The sequence below is a fragment of the Fusarium fujikuroi genome, chromosome FFUJ_chr09 (genome assembly GCF_900079805.1).
Source record: "Fusarium fujikuroi IMI 58289 draft genome, chromosome FFUJ_chr09".
Lineage (NCBI taxonomy): Eukaryota > Fungi > Ascomycota > Sordariomycetes > Hypocreales > Nectriaceae > Fusarium > Fusarium fujikuroi.
Window position 1 is genome coordinate 2,826,735 of NC_036630.1, and position 14,526 is coordinate 2,841,260.

A 14,526-nucleotide genomic window follows, 5' to 3' on the forward strand; every position below is an offset into this window, starting at 1 on the left:
TGAATATTTATTCTTTTTCTAAACTGGCACTGTAATGCAAGCTACGGGGGTATGTTTGTCGACATCTGCAGACGTAGTCGTTTGCAAGACATTCTTCCATGCCAAGTCGCTGCCATTCTTGGCTATCTCCTCTGATCGCCCATTTGGAAAGCAGGACTCAGGCAGAGGACTGCTCTCCCACAGATAGAAGCTCAAGTCAGAGTCCTTCTTTGGCAGTGTTGTCATCGCCTCAATCATGTCCTGCTTAGATGCCCCCAGCGGATCAAGACCAGGCTCCTCTATCCATGACAGGCCATGACCCCAGTAGCTGTACCTCTCTGATTCATGGGTCCATTCGTAATCTTCCCAGCGATCTTCGGAGAGGACCTGGATGTAATGCAGTGAGCTGCCTGGCCAGAGTCCAGTTACCTTTCCGTTTGTGCCCTGTTTGTCTATAATATGGTCAACTATTTGATACCACGATGATAGCGGTAAATGACTTACACCAACTGCGACAAGTTCCAGTCCACACCATATCCTGCATGACCTTCTGCGTGTGTGTATTGAAGTCATTCTGTGCATCAGCTCGCACTTCGAAGGACTTGACACGCTGTCGAATCATCTTGTGAAGGAGACGAATGAAGTAGTCAGCGGTCGCTTCCACAGAACCTTCAGATGTTATTCAACTATATCAATGGTTATAATACAGTTACTTACCCATCAAGCTCCCATTTGAGATCGGAGTGTTCGGTCCCAAGAAGATGAGGTAATTAGGAAAGCCTGCAACACCGAGGCCCAGATAAGATTCAGGGTGTTCTTGCCATACATCCTGAAGGTTGGTACCATTGCGACCGATTATAGGAAAACGAGGTCGGAAGGTTGTGTTGAAGCCTGTAGCTGCCACCAAGACATCTGCTGGATATTCCTTGCCACCGGCCACGATGCCACCACAGGTCACTCTTTCGATCGAGTCGAATACTGGCTCAACATTCGGCTTCTGCAGGGCTGTAAGAAAACCTTCTCCCGGGTTGATCCTTCGACAACCTGCCTCGAATGGAGGTATCAGCTTCTTCTGGAGGATTTGGTCAGGGATCAGCTGCTTCATCCGTGACTCAAACATGGCGCGTGTTCTCTTCTGTTCCGGACTCGACTTGAGAAAGAGGCGGAACATCCCGTTGAATTGATCCTCCAGTTCCTTTCTAGTATCGAGATATATACCCTTCTTTGCCTCGAAGATTGCCTTCTCTTCTGTGGTATAAGTGTAGTTCGTCGCCTTAGGGTCAGGCAGAGCTACTGGCGGCGCAATCCAGGAAGGTGTGCGAATAAATACCTTCATGTCTTGGACCAGAGGCTGTATCGAAGGAACTAATTGGATCGAACTAGCTCCCGCACCAATGACGCCGACACGTTTACCTCGGAGGTCAATCGAATGGTCCCATGATGCAGTATGCAGTAGCGGGCCTGTAAAGTCGGAAAGTCCCTCAATGTTGGGAATTTGAGGGTGATTGAGTATACCCCCAGCATTGAATAGAATTTCTGATGTCACAAGGGAACCATCTTCTAACTCTACTGTCCAGGTACTATCACTTTCAGACCAGCGTGCTGAGACAACCTTGGTGTTGAAGGTTATGTATCGTTCGAGATCATAGTGCTTAGCGACTCCTTTCAAGTAGCCTTGAATCTCATCAGATGATGCGTAGCTTGATTACATTAGCAACGAACATGAATTCGAATTTGGAAGACTAACAATTTCGACCATGAAGGGTTTGGAGCAAAGGAATATTGATAGCAATGACTCGGGACGTCACAGGCGCAGCCTGGATACTTGTTCTCAAACCATGTGCCACCAAGGTCTGGCGACTTTTCGAAAATCTGAAAGGTCACGTAGTCATTGAGATGGCTTTTCAGCTTATATGCTAAGCGCTGTCAACGTAGTTCTTCGATGAATGAAATGGTCAAGAACTTATCCATCAGAATACCAGATACCCTGATGGGACATATCAGCCAAAATGATTCCACCGGGGGTGCGAATGGTACTTACCCTGCTCCGATAATAGTGCATCGGATATGCTTTGGCTTTTGCTGTTGTTCGGTGGACATGATTACGGTATTTTCGAGGATGCAAAATAAAATTTACTAGACGAGTGAACTTTCCAGGTGAGACTAGTATAATTAATCTTCAGATTAATAACTGCAATATCATTCACATTGGATTTAACCAGTGTTAGCTGCTCATCTCCAGAAGCCACTGCTTATCATGACACCTCACAAGGATACAGACAAAGCCGGGAACGGTCCGGGTCTTGGTGGGTACGGAGAATGATAACTAAGACGCTAGATAAAAATGGTTTAGCGTTGAGATAAGGCCGTATCACAAGGTCCGATGCTGCGGGTACGGAAACCGGGCCGTGATTCTGACCTGGAATGTGAGAAATCGTGATTAGACCTACTCTCATTGGTTCAAAGGCAAGTGTGCCAAGTCGATGTAGGGAGCGATTGATGGATGAATGAAGAGTGTGGAGTGAGAAATGAATGTTGGGTAATCCTAGACAGAAAAACGCATCATGCATGAGCTATGGAAGGGTATAAGGGCGGGACTAGAGGTTTGCATTCATAGATGAAGCTTATCATACACGACCGATTAGTTTACTTACCATCCAAGCTTCACATCCGTTCTATCGATTGTTCTTCGATCCTCGGGTCAGTTGTTATCTCAAGCCACAATGAGTCGTTGGTTTAGTTTTGGTACAGCGAAAGAGGCCGAACCTCAGACCACCCGGGCCTTGCCTGCATCATGGTATCGCTCGTCAGCGATGTATGAGCTAGAACGACGAGCTATCTTTTCCAAGAAATGGATAGTAGTATCACACAAGGCAAGATTTACTGAAGTGGGTGACTATCTCCGTATAACCCAGGCTGGTTTTACCTTTTTCTTGATCAAAGACCGCCAAGGCGAGATCAGAGCCCATCACAATGTCTGTCGACATCGAGCATTTCCGCTGGTAGAGCAAGATACAGGAAGAGCCAACATTCTGTCTTGCAAGTATCACGGTAGGTTGATATATCCGGCGTATGGAGGCGAGATGCTGAACAGTCAAAGGTTGGTCCTATGGACTCGATGGCAAATTGGCCAAGGCTCCTAAATACCAAGAGGTTCCGACATTCGATAAGTCAACCTACAACCTCTTCCCGATCCATGTCCATGTAGACAAACTCGGTTTTATCTGGATCAACATGGATGCCAGCCCTACACCTACTGTCGCTTGGAACGACGACTTTGCCGGTGTTGACACCCAACCACGTCTTCAGCCCTTCGACATGGAAGCTTATCACTTTGACCATCAGTGGGAAATGATTGGCGACTACAACTGGAAGACGTTAGCAGATAATTACAACGAGGTTAGTCGTTTCTACCATTCCGGTTCAACTGGCACTGAGACAATGTTATTAGTGCTACCATTGTCCAACTGGACATCCCGCACTCAATGCCCTCACTGACCTGTCGAAATACTGGGTTGAGACAGCTGGTGGCCATATACAGCACTTCAACGTTGATAAGCCCGATAAAGATGGTATGGGCATTTACAGTACTTTCTACTATCCTAATGCCTCTATTACGATCTCGTGAGCATATCTATCCCCCAAAGTTGAAATCTAGCCCTAACGTTCAGGCCCACCTTCTTCTACATCATGCGCTGCATCCCCATTTCCGCATCGCAGACAAAGATGGAGTACGAAGTCTACAGAGCCAACAGTGCTTCCGACAAAGACTTCAACGAGATCAGCGACTGCTTTAAGCAGATACTCAAGGAAGACAAAGACCTCTGCAATGCCGCGCAGAAGAACCTGAACGCTGGTATATTTATCAACGGGGAGCTTCATCCACGAGTAGAAAAGGTATGAACAACCTCCAAAGTCATTGGTAGCGTACTAATAAGTCTTTCTACCAGGGCCCTCTGTTCTTCCAAGAGACTACACGAAAGCTAGTCATGGACCATCATAAGCAGGAAGAGGCCGAGGGACATGAGATCTGGCCAGCGACACCAAAGAGTGGACAGTCAGGGAATGGACAGGGCGATATTGACTTCTGTAACAGGCTAGAGGCATGTGCTGGGTCTGACAGTCTCAAGTGGTGATACTTAGTATGTAGTTACCAGTAAACTTGCAAAGATAATTCGATAGCCAGTTCCACTACTTTACAGCATTGTGTTTCCCCAATCAAGGCTCAACCACTCGTCAATAGCCCTTCCAAAGTCGTGCACTTGCGGAAATATGTTATCAGGTTCCATAGCAGATCCGAACCCCTCTTGGATATTCTGTTGAAGAGATCCTAGCAATCCCGAAGCATCAGATGGGACACGGCCTCTTATGGGGTGGCTAACCTCACCCTCACCCGGAGCGTAGAGAGGCGTGTCCTTTGGCACGGTCTTGTGCCCAATGATTCCAGCTGAGCCGACCAAATCATATGCATCGCCGTCTTCGTTACCGCCTCTTGCCGTGTCCTGGTGGGTTGATGCCAGGCCGCGGTAAATGGATTCATCGGCGCGTGCATCCTGTCTACCAGCATGCTCATAGGACAGAATATCCCAAAGAAGTCTCGTATCGATGGTGAACTTTTGCTGTGTTTGTCTTCCCAGACCAGGCTCTTCGCTGCCTAGTGGCACAACCTGTATGCTCTGCTGCAGTTTTCGTAGATTTTCATGCTTCATCCCTAATTAGTACTCCGTTCTGTCGCTACACTCCCGAAGCTACTCACCATGATACCAACGCCATGCCATGTTAGGCCCACGCATCTCAAGAACTCAAGACACTTCTCAAATCCGGCCTTTGCCTTCTCACGCAAAGCAAATTCTTCCACAAAACTGTGCTGCAGATGAATGGTGGCAACTACTGCAACAATATGGGCCAAGGTCGGGTCAGATACTCGATAGTCCATCTTCTCCAATACGTCAAGATGATACATGATCCATCCAATATGTCGGGTAATCGCGTCAAAAGAGCTGTTGACAAATGACTGTGGCATAGTGTGTCGAAAGTGTCGAAGTCGCATTGATAAAAGAAATGGATGATTGAGAATGACAGGAATGGAAGCATAGACGAATTGGGTGAATAGGTAAGGGCCCCAATACCCCCTGTTTTGTTGCAGAGATTCAGGTGTCTGCTTGTCAATCTGATTAGCAGAGAATCGGTATTTGAGCGGTACGCTACAATCAATCTCAAGGTGTCGATATGTAACTTGGGAATAGTCGGAGCGCGGATTCCACGGGGGCAGTGTGTCTGAGAAAACACGACGGGAAGCGTATGATCGGACTGCACGCCAAGCTTGAGCAAGAGGGATGGTATATTTCATGATCCCTCGGTCCATGTCGCATTGTAATGACTTCTCTGGCGGAAGTAACCATGCCGAACACGTTGCTGTTCCTAGTGTTGAGTCCTCTCCGTGTGACATGGAAGTGGGCCATACACTTGAAGAAACACTACCCTGTAAGTGATGAAGCACGAAGATGCTTCTAATGCAGTTGTTGAATTCCACGGCGTCACCGAGGAAGCTACCCTTAGGAACCCCGCTCAGTAGCTGAATCGCTGTACTGAGATATAGCCCTGCTTGAACAGTATTTCCTGCTAGATCTAAGGTCAGCCATGGTCAGAACATTACGGATCATTGCTAACGTACCTGCATGTTCGAAGAGACTCAAAAGACACAGTGTTTGCAAGACGGAACAGTCGACTCGGCCACCGAAGACTTTGTTCGTCACGATTTCCCTGGAGGCTTGTGCCATGGCATGAAGACGTTGTCGATACTGCTGACTCAATAACCGAGGAGGAAAGCGAAGACATAATGCTTGTAGTGCTAAGACCAGCTCTGTCTCTCTACGTGGTAGCGACTCTGCAAATGTTTCGGCGTTGAAAAGGACCAAGGGTTGCCGATGAAGCCAGGTCAGATAAAGAGAGGCTAGTTCATCACTTCTGGGCTCGACGAGTGATGATGGGCTGGAGTGCGTCAGCTGTGTTCTACAGGCAACAGAATACCTGCTTACCCTGACGCTTGCCCTAGGTCTACCATTTCACTGGTATATGGTAGCTCATCTTGACCGACCATGGATCTCGGTGTATGGCCTCCTTCCTGCTGTGACGCGGAACGCCGCCGTGAATCATTTATCACAGGACTAAGATACATGTGTTAGAGTCTGATAATTAGCTTGAAGCCAGGTGTGTCACTTACTCGAGGCGGTCGATAAACAAGTCCAATTTCTCTTCCAGTGTCTCCATCCGAGTCTCCTTAGCAATATTAGTGGCTGACAGGGTACTTATCAATTACATGCGTACCAACGATCTATCCGAGCGAGCTCGTTGACCTTGGCCATCAGAGCCTGATTCATACACGCATATCTGACCAAGCCGCTCGCAGTATGAGCACGCGGGCTTCTCTCCAGGGCACTTGGACTTCTTGCGACTGCGGCCATTGTTAGCATCGGGACTACGTAGATGACATGAGAAACTAACCGACATGGCTCGCAGGCTTGTCGTGCGCGTTTAGTTGGTCGAGAGTCATCCATTTTAATATCAGCTGATGTAATTGAACTACAGTTGATGAAGGTTTGGGGGACGCGGGGAATGTGTTATATGCGTGCTAGTCTGCTAACGGAGAACTAGGCGACTCGGTTATCGCTGGGACAGCTTATCTGACAGTGGCGGACAATTCCGAGCCAATCAAAACAGCCCTTTGTGCATTGCGCAGAACACGAGAATAACCACTGTCATTTGCTATAAATGAGCTATTATTACACTGAACATCACCAGTAGCTTTGATTAGTTTCCCCGTGTGACTGAGCTTTAATGCTTGTTCTTGGATATTCCATTCCGCTGACTCACCAGCCTCTACATGTTCGATCTGGATAATCGCATTTTCCCAGTGTTTCTGTAAACTCGGACATGAGGAACACGAAATACTCTTTTCTGGCACTGGTACTACTAAGCCTGTGGCGACGTGGGCTCACTTAATTCTTCAATACTTAAGACGCTCAAGTCTCCCAAAGGAATTCTCTTTGTCGGTCACCGAGAAAGATTGCACGGCGCTTGCACTAACTATCATCGACTTAATCTCACCACTTCCTACTCTCTACGCAGCCCAAAGTTTGCACTTTCAAAAAACATTCAACTCTGATAAGCCATAGAGACAGAAGATAACCCCTCTTCTACTCTCCATCCCTGAGCTTACACCTTGAACCACATAGATAGGCCCTTGATCACCAGGCCCCGGACACGACCGTCACTATGCAGACTTTTCCCCCGACTGACATACGTCTCCCAGCTGAGATAGTGTTGATGGTTTGCTCTTATCGATGGAAGCAAGACCAGCTTAACTCAAGATTGGTATCTGGCAAGCTTCATTACGCGGCAACAATTCAAGCCTTTAGATCCCTCAGGCTCAAGCCTGACGGCGATTCGCCTTTACAATTTACAGAAATTGCCTTGTCAGATAAGCTGCGAGGTTTTGTCAAATAGGTGACGATTGATACAGAGCTGGATCCATGCCGTTCGTTCATTTCCCACAATGAAGACTTTCGAGTTTGCCAGAGATTTCTTCAGTTTCTTCCGTATCTAGGCTTGCTCAATAATCTCAAGCATCTACATCTCCGATTCAGCCGATCGTCAAATCCACGAGGTTATAACATAGTGGAGGGGTTGCACTACCGGTACTTGGTCTTGGACATCATTTCTCATTGCTTGACCGGGATGTGGATATCGGAGAATCGAAAAAGGATCTATGATGCAGGGCTACCTGCCGCGAGCAGCCATATGTTCACATATACACATGATGCGCCAGTCCTACAAGGAGACTCGTTACAGATCAAAGAACTTACCATTTCGCATCTCGCTGACTACAATGATCCCAGAGTTATCCAGTCCAAGGCCTGGAACAAGTTACTCCGGTTGCCGACTCTCATCGACCTGAAATTGCTCGTGGGAGAAGACCACGTCAAAAACAGAACCAACCTCTCGACTGAGAGGTCCGAATTCTTCAGTGTGTTGCCGTCAAAGTGGCTTCAACCTGATATAGTCCAGAAACTACAAGTACTTTCATTATTCTATACAGACTTTTGGGGATTGTTTCCGAGAATGGACCTGGACCAACTTGGCGACTTGCCATCCCTCAAGGTTCTGGCTCTTGGGCGCTATATCTTTACCGATAAGAAACAGACAGAATGGATCGCGTCTCTGGGGCAGAAAAATAAGAGCGGCGGGTTGGAAGAGCTTTACCTTGATGAATATTGTGTATTGTTTGAGGCTAAGCAGCATGGGCCTTTGACAGCTGGTAGTTATCCAGTCCCAGGCACTGTCATGGACCATAACACTGATATAGAACGCACCGAATACAGAAGAAGATGGCATCACGTACTGTCAGAATGGAGGATAAGTATGAAAGGTCTCAAGAAATTTACCATGGGAGTTGGAGACTTTGGTTGTCCCACTCGCAGCATAGGGTCTTTTTGTCCATGGGTCCGTTCACTGAGGCCATGTTGAACGCGAACAACCCGCCAGAGTGGTATTTCGGGCACAATCGCCACAGATTCTTTGCAGATCCTGGACCAAAAGACTTTGTCGTGCGCCTCTTCGACGCCTATCGGTCACGTCGCAAGAGCTCGAGGGCGGTGCCAATGGGGAACTACTTGCTGGGCGCGGGATTGACACAGAGTCGAAGAGCTCAGATGCGATACGCTAGGTGTGACGTTGGCTTGCCATATGGTTGGTTTATTGGCAATCAGTCTACTAAAAGCGGTTCCGATCGTCCTTGGGCACCTGAGCAAGAAACTGTCGGGTTTGACGATGCTGCTTACGCATTGCTTATGGAGACTATCCGAGATAGACTAAGATCTTAGAATGTGGGATGGCCGATCTGGAGATGCAACCTTAAAGGCTATTCTAGAAATGGACAGCCCCTTTCTGTAGCAAGGTCAGCATGTGAGTCTAGAACGTCTTGCAACGTCAGCCGCAGAAAAGATAGATAAATCTTTTTTTTTTTTTTTTTTTTTTTTTTTTTATTTCTCTGGCAAGATGAACTTGTGCACTTATTATTGATAACAGTGAATGACTTTATATGAGACCTCAATAGGAAATCATTTCTTAAATGGATAAAGAACGTGAGATAGAATCCAAGTAGTAAAGCTCGCTTAGAATCAACATACCCCAAAAGGCTTGGTATGCCCTCACTTGAGTAACTAACTGCCGACGCTAACTCCTCCGCAAACTCTAATACCCCGCCAACTCCCCCGTAAACCATCTCGTTCGGGCCCATCCCGCCGATAGTAATTAGATTACCAGAAGATCCCCCTCATTAATCCTTGCTGTTGACTTGCCGATGGCTCTACCGAGACATTACGGGCGCTGGATCTTATAGCTTAACGCAGATTAAGGAGTGAGCTAGCTTAAACAAGTCATCCGAGGTTTTTGGAGACGTTGGAGATGGAATCATCGAAGCTGCGATGATGGATAGGACTATGAAATGAGTTTAGATAAATAGAGACTGGTTGCTTGTCGAGTTTGCTAGAAATCAGAATATTGAGAATTACACCCGCACAAGACTAGCCCTTGCAACACCGCAAGAATGCCTACTCAAGAGGTAAGCACCATCTTCACCCTCTTGACCCAAAGCACATCCCCTAACTTCAACAGGCACGCGAAACCATCCAGGATGAACTTCACATCGAAGTCCTCCCTGGAACGGAGATCATGACAGACGTTGGCAAAGAACACTACGTCCGAGCCAAAGAGTCCGATCAAGTCCTCGTCCCCCAACCATCTCAGGATCCTCACGATCCCCTCAACTGGTCGCCCTTTTGGAAGTTCTCTGCCATCTTTTGCGTTTCGACCATGACGTTCACGCAGGGTTTTGCGCCGCTTGCTCTTGCGCCTATGTTTCCGGATTTGATTCGTGCTTATAATAGTACCCTTGAGGATGTCATTCAGTTCACGGGTGTTACTATCTTGATCTTGGGATTTAGTAACTTTTTCTGGTAAGCACGGAGTACTGAGGAATGAGTATTTGTGGCTTACAGTTATAGGGCACCCATCTCTACCTCTTTCGGCCGTCGACCTGTCTATATCGCTTCGCAGGTGATCTGCCTCGCATGCCACATCATTCGCGCTAAGGCATCCACCTACGGGATCTTCATGGGAGCCTGTGTGTAGGTTAGACTCTACAAATCTCCCAATACCTTGACTAACATTTGCAGTCTGAACGGAATAGGAGCCGGACCCTCAGAGATTCTCCAACCCGCCGTCATCGCCGATATCTTCTTCCTCCACGATCGCGGAACATGGAACGCATTATACTGGGTTGTGTATATGGGCTCACTGATGATCGCCCCAATCATCGCTGGGCCCATGGCAGATCGCACGGGATGGCAGAACTTCTGGTGGCTCAACGTCGCTGTCACTGCACTGTCTATCGTGCTTGGCATCTTTGGCTTTCCTGAGACGAAGTGGACACGTATCGACTCGATTGAGGCTGAGCGTGGAGTTAATGAGATTGTTGATACAACTCAAGACAAGCCTTCGCACTCCCATGCCGATGCTGAGAAGACTGTTGGTACACCCCAAGCCCAGGGTGAGCCAGCCGCGGACGCGCATTTGGGCAAAGGAACTCCCTCAAAGTTACAGTGGCGCTTGTTCCAGCCCAACTCAGCACCTCTTCAGAACATCCTTCTCGATATCTGGACCCCATGGAGACTCTTTGTCTATCCCATTGTACTCTTTGCTTCCTTCGTGGTCAGCTGGAGTTGCAGTAACTTCCTGATTCTGAACCTCACGCAATCGCAAGTATTTGCAGCTCCGCCATACAACATGAGCTCCCAGTCCATCGGTTAGCTTTCCAAATTACTCAAGTAGAGCTCAAGTACTAACGTGTCCAGGCTTCCTCAATTTCTCCATCCTCGTCGGTGCTTTGATCGGACTCGTCACGGCTGGACCCTTCAGCGATTGGGTCTCTGCAAAAGCAACCACGAGAAATGGTGGTATTCGAGAACCGGAAATGCGACTCCCTGCAATGATTCCCTATATCATCATCATGATCTTCGGTAATGTGATCACCTCGATCGGATACGAAAGGCACTGGCCATGGCCCGTCATTGCCGTCCTCGGCTACTCATCTGCTGGCATTCAGGTCGCTGCCCTCCCAAGTATCGCAAGTACCTATGCAGTAGATTGCTATAAGCCAGTCACCGGGTCACTTTTTGTTGCTATTACTGTTAACAAGAGTCTTTGGGGATATGGTATGGGCAAATTCGTCACACCATGGACTATCAAGTCAGGGTAAGCCATCTTGTGTACCCTCTTTTCAACTTCCGTTGCTAACAGCTTCTTCAGATTTATCCCTGTTTTCATGACCAACATGGGCCTTACAGTCCTGTGGTGCGGCTTGGGTGCGGTATTCTACTTCTATGGCAAGACCTTCAGAAGGTGGACCAAAGACAGCAATGTTCACGGGTTTTAGTGTTATCCAGGTTGTCTGGCTATCTATATTCGTTGCTTAGCCACGTAATAGAACTTCAAGCTTCAGAGACCTGCTCACTACCCTCTCACATAGTTATCATATACTGTATCATGAGTTACTTATCCTGCTCGCTGTCGTTCCCAATTACATCTTATTGTTCCCGAACTAATGAGGCATTGACATAAACAAGCTCGCCGCATCAAAGTCTATCGACGACATGTCTAGGTTCTGATCCAACTCTCCATCAAGTAGATTCAGTGGTCCCCAGTAGTGATTCAAGTAGACCATTCCGTCAGGCCAAGATGTCCCTGGATTCGCGGCTACCTCAACTTGAGACGACTTCTGTATAGCCTTTTCCCTCGCTCCCTGCAACAGCTTCGCCGCTTGTAGCGCAACGACGCATTCGTCCATGATCATGAGTATCTCAATGGCCATATCGACTAGACGAAGCAAAGGTTGCATTTCGCTCTCGACTGCGTCTTGGGTCATGTAAACCAGTATTATGCTGGCCGCGAAAACAGTGTATGTCGTGTTGTAGAACCTTGAATTAGTCAGAGGGTTCGCCTTCTGGGATAGTATGATACGTACCATGTTCGGAAGAAGTCGCTGTGTTGGTATGTCTGATATATAGTTTCAATTGTCTGTTTTGCTGATTCGAGGCACTTTTGAATGCCAACTTTTGTGTCACTCATAGTCGCCCTCTCCTGTGCCGTTGACCTCAATAGAAAGGACCCGAAGAGGAGGATTCTCAGGTTATGATATCCTGCAATCATAATTAGTATTGCATTTCGGTATCGCATCGGAGTAAACATACGCAAGTTTAGTACAAGTCTCTGCCGTTTCACCCATTGAACATCCCTGACCCCTCTCAAAGACGGTACCTGAGTAGACGATCCCATCGGCCGTATAGCCTCTGGGAGCTTCTGTGTCCACGCCTCCAGGTCCCTCTCAATTTGACTAGCCATCGCCACCATCATCGGTATCGTCGTTTCGGGGAGGTAAATGCTCAGGCAGATGTTTCTTGTGATTTTGGAGAAATGCACCATGTGCTCGATGATGGCGCAGCAAGGATGCTCAGACATCTCAGAATCGATCCCGGTTTCGCTTTGACCGTTACTGATACGTGGGAACCGCCGGTTATGATATAGATCTGCACCTAGAGTATCCGGTCTACCCATTGCGAAAGACATTTCACTTCAACGGTGTCAGATCGGCGACAACGGACTGACTGCATGTCGGGAGATACTCACGTCTCTAAGGAGTAAAGGCCCCTGGTGAAAAGATTAGCAATCGATCTATATAATTTCTAACTCAAGGACAGTTTTGACATACCACCAAGTCCGTGTCTCTGCTCTCAATAAAGAAGGCGGCTTCTTGCTATTGGGGCCCGGCTCACGATTTATGCCCATTGCCAGAGCTGTTCTTATGGCAAGGCCAACATACATGTATGACACTAGTAGGTATTAGTAGATCTCCAACAGGCATGCATGGCTGACTGACAGTGTGGATGCAGTTCGTTCTGGCAGACTTTGGCCTGTGCTCGTTAGTTCCGTTCAGCAGAACTTCACGGCGCAACCTACCAGGATAAAATAGCACTGGACCATATCAAGGTCCGTGACCATCCCAAGCCTATTGCAGCAATCTTTAGCTCTATTAAAGAACTTCCGACTCCAAGCCAGATTGGTCATTCCATCGATAAGCTCATCCTCCCTCGTTCCAACTAGTGCGCCAATGGACAAGATGCTGTAGTACAAAGCAACAAAACTCGTGATCCTCTTATTTTCTGGCCCCTCACCTCCCCACAACGACTCGCAGCGCTGCACGAACGAAGTCTTGTCCAAGATGGGGTGAATGTAGTGGATCGCGGAGAAGAAACCGTCTATAAAGTTGCGGCATTGTAGATACCAAGGTGAGTGATCAGACTCCTCGGTACTCTTTCTTCCCCGCTGGGTATCATGTGATCCACTAGGATCAAAGTGAGGGTTGTGCAATGACGATAAAAGTGCACCCGCGTCGTCATCATCGTTGTCCTCCTCCCCAGTCCGCCGAACGTGAGACAGAAGAGCAACAGACGAAGAGCTACCATAGAACTCGACATCTCTCGTGTGAGTATTCATGCCAGAGACCTCTTGTTCTCTTGTATGCCACGACGAGATGCTATTCGGCGTAGGAAAGGCCTCCATCACCGTTGGATGTTGAGCTATTGGCAACGAGGAAGCATTCATCGCTATCCCTTCGGGGCTGTTACTTGGTCCATCGGTCGCTGCCTTCTCATAGGTCTCCACAATGCTAGAGAGGCTCTTGACCTGATCTTCCAATTGTCTTACATAGCTATGGTCGCACTAGTGAGCCATGAGCAAAGCTGGGATGCTGCGGCAGGTATTACCTTGATGTCATGCGCATGCGCGACATGTCCTGGCCTTTGTACACACATTCGACATTTCGGCCTTCAAAGAGTCAGTCATGATGTGATATGTGAGCTTCAAACACTAACTTTGGCAATATGAACAGGGATAAGACTCGTCGCACTTGTATTTCTTGGATCGACAAAGATCGCACGCGCGCGCAGCTCTTGGTCGCCTCGGACGCTGAGCTGCTGGTCTGTTCACCTGAGGACCTTGGGAGTCCGTTGATTCATCCATCTCGACAGTATGAGTATCAACAATGCATAAGTCTTCAACCTGGGGACCCCAGGATGTCGAAGCTTTGAGGCCAGAGTGCGGAGACCCCAGATGGACGGAAATTTCGAGCTCGGAGGCAAATCTGGGGTAACGCGAACGACGAGCTGGGCGAAAGTGATCTGGATCTTGTCTTGAAGGTTTCATTGGCTGACAAGGTTTCTGTCTAGACTGAACATGGCTAGTGTCAAGATCCTGAAGCTGCGGAAAAGCCGGGCACGGCCAATGTAACCTCGGCTGTTCCGAGCGAGCGACTAGCTACCCTATATCCACTAAATTCCGAGGGTCATTTTCATATATGTAGTAACGCGGCAAAGCCACCTGCTTGGTCTCTTAATTTCTCCTCTATCAAGAGACCTATAGTTGATGATCATA

The 14,526-nt window shown here is 48.0% G+C and overlaps 6 protein-coding genes; 3 read left to right on the forward strand and 3 right to left on the reverse strand.

Moving 5' to 3' along the window:
- Positions 1–18: 18 nt before the first annotated feature.
- FFUJ_09233 (monooxygenase-like protein) lies at positions 19–2,079 on the reverse strand (the record flags this gene model as incomplete). XM_023568889.1 has 6 exons in its annotated part: positions 19–431; positions 484–648; positions 697–1,679; positions 1,727–1,895; positions 1,959–1,966; positions 2,021–2,079. 6 exons carry the CDS (start codon positions 2,077–2,079, stop codon positions 19–21), a joined length of 1,797 nt encoding a protein of 598 aa, XP_023436211.1.
- A 623-nt stretch (positions 2,080–2,702) lies between these two features.
- FFUJ_09232 (related to choline monooxygenase) lies at positions 2,703–4,115 on the forward strand (the record flags this gene model as incomplete). XM_023568890.1 has 5 exons in its annotated part: positions 2,703–3,030; positions 3,080–3,378; positions 3,431–3,603; positions 3,651–3,876; positions 3,930–4,115. The coding sequence occupies 5 exons, from the start codon at positions 2,703–2,705 to the stop codon at positions 4,113–4,115; spliced, it is 1,212 nt and encodes a 403-aa protein (XP_023436013.1).
- An 89-nt stretch (positions 4,116–4,204) lies between these two features.
- Positions 4,205–6,536, reverse strand: FFUJ_09231 (uncharacterized protein; the record flags this gene model as incomplete). XM_023568891.1 has 8 exons in its annotated part: positions 4,205–4,309; positions 4,362–4,682; positions 4,736–5,601; positions 5,654–5,970; positions 6,018–6,146; positions 6,203–6,258; positions 6,307–6,433; positions 6,484–6,536. 8 exons carry the CDS (start codon positions 6,534–6,536, stop codon positions 4,205–4,207), a joined length of 1,974 nt encoding a protein of 657 aa, XP_023436014.1.
- A 1,243-nt stretch (positions 6,537–7,779) lies between these two features.
- On the forward strand, positions 7,780–8,861 carry FFUJ_09230 (uncharacterized protein; the record flags this gene model as incomplete). XM_023568892.1 has 2 exons in its annotated part: positions 7,780–8,381; positions 8,432–8,861. The coding sequence occupies 2 exons, from the start codon at positions 7,780–7,782 to the stop codon at positions 8,859–8,861; spliced, it is 1,032 nt and encodes a 343-aa protein (XP_023436015.1).
- Positions 8,862–9,586: 725 nt separating this feature from the next.
- Positions 9,587–11,473, forward strand: FFUJ_09229 (related to HOL1, putative substrate-H+ antiporter; the record flags this gene model as incomplete). XM_023568893.1 has 6 exons in its annotated part: positions 9,587–9,601; positions 9,655–9,995; positions 10,044–10,166; positions 10,215–10,843; positions 10,893–11,292; positions 11,347–11,473. The coding sequence occupies 6 exons, from the start codon at positions 9,587–9,589 to the stop codon at positions 11,471–11,473; spliced, it is 1,635 nt and encodes a 544-aa protein (XP_023436212.1).
- Positions 11,474–11,638: 165 nt separating this feature from the next.
- Positions 11,639–14,298, reverse strand: FFUJ_09228 (related to Put3p and to hypothetical protein YJL206c; the record flags this gene model as incomplete). XM_023568894.1 has 9 exons in its annotated part: positions 11,639–12,014; positions 12,062–12,236; positions 12,288–12,667; positions 12,724–12,744; positions 12,806–12,926; positions 12,974–13,007; positions 13,054–13,804; positions 13,860–13,920; positions 13,968–14,298. The coding sequence occupies 9 exons, from the start codon at positions 14,296–14,298 to the stop codon at positions 11,639–11,641; spliced, it is 2,250 nt and encodes a 749-aa protein (XP_023436016.1).
- Between the last annotated feature and the right edge of the window lie 228 nt (positions 14,299–14,526).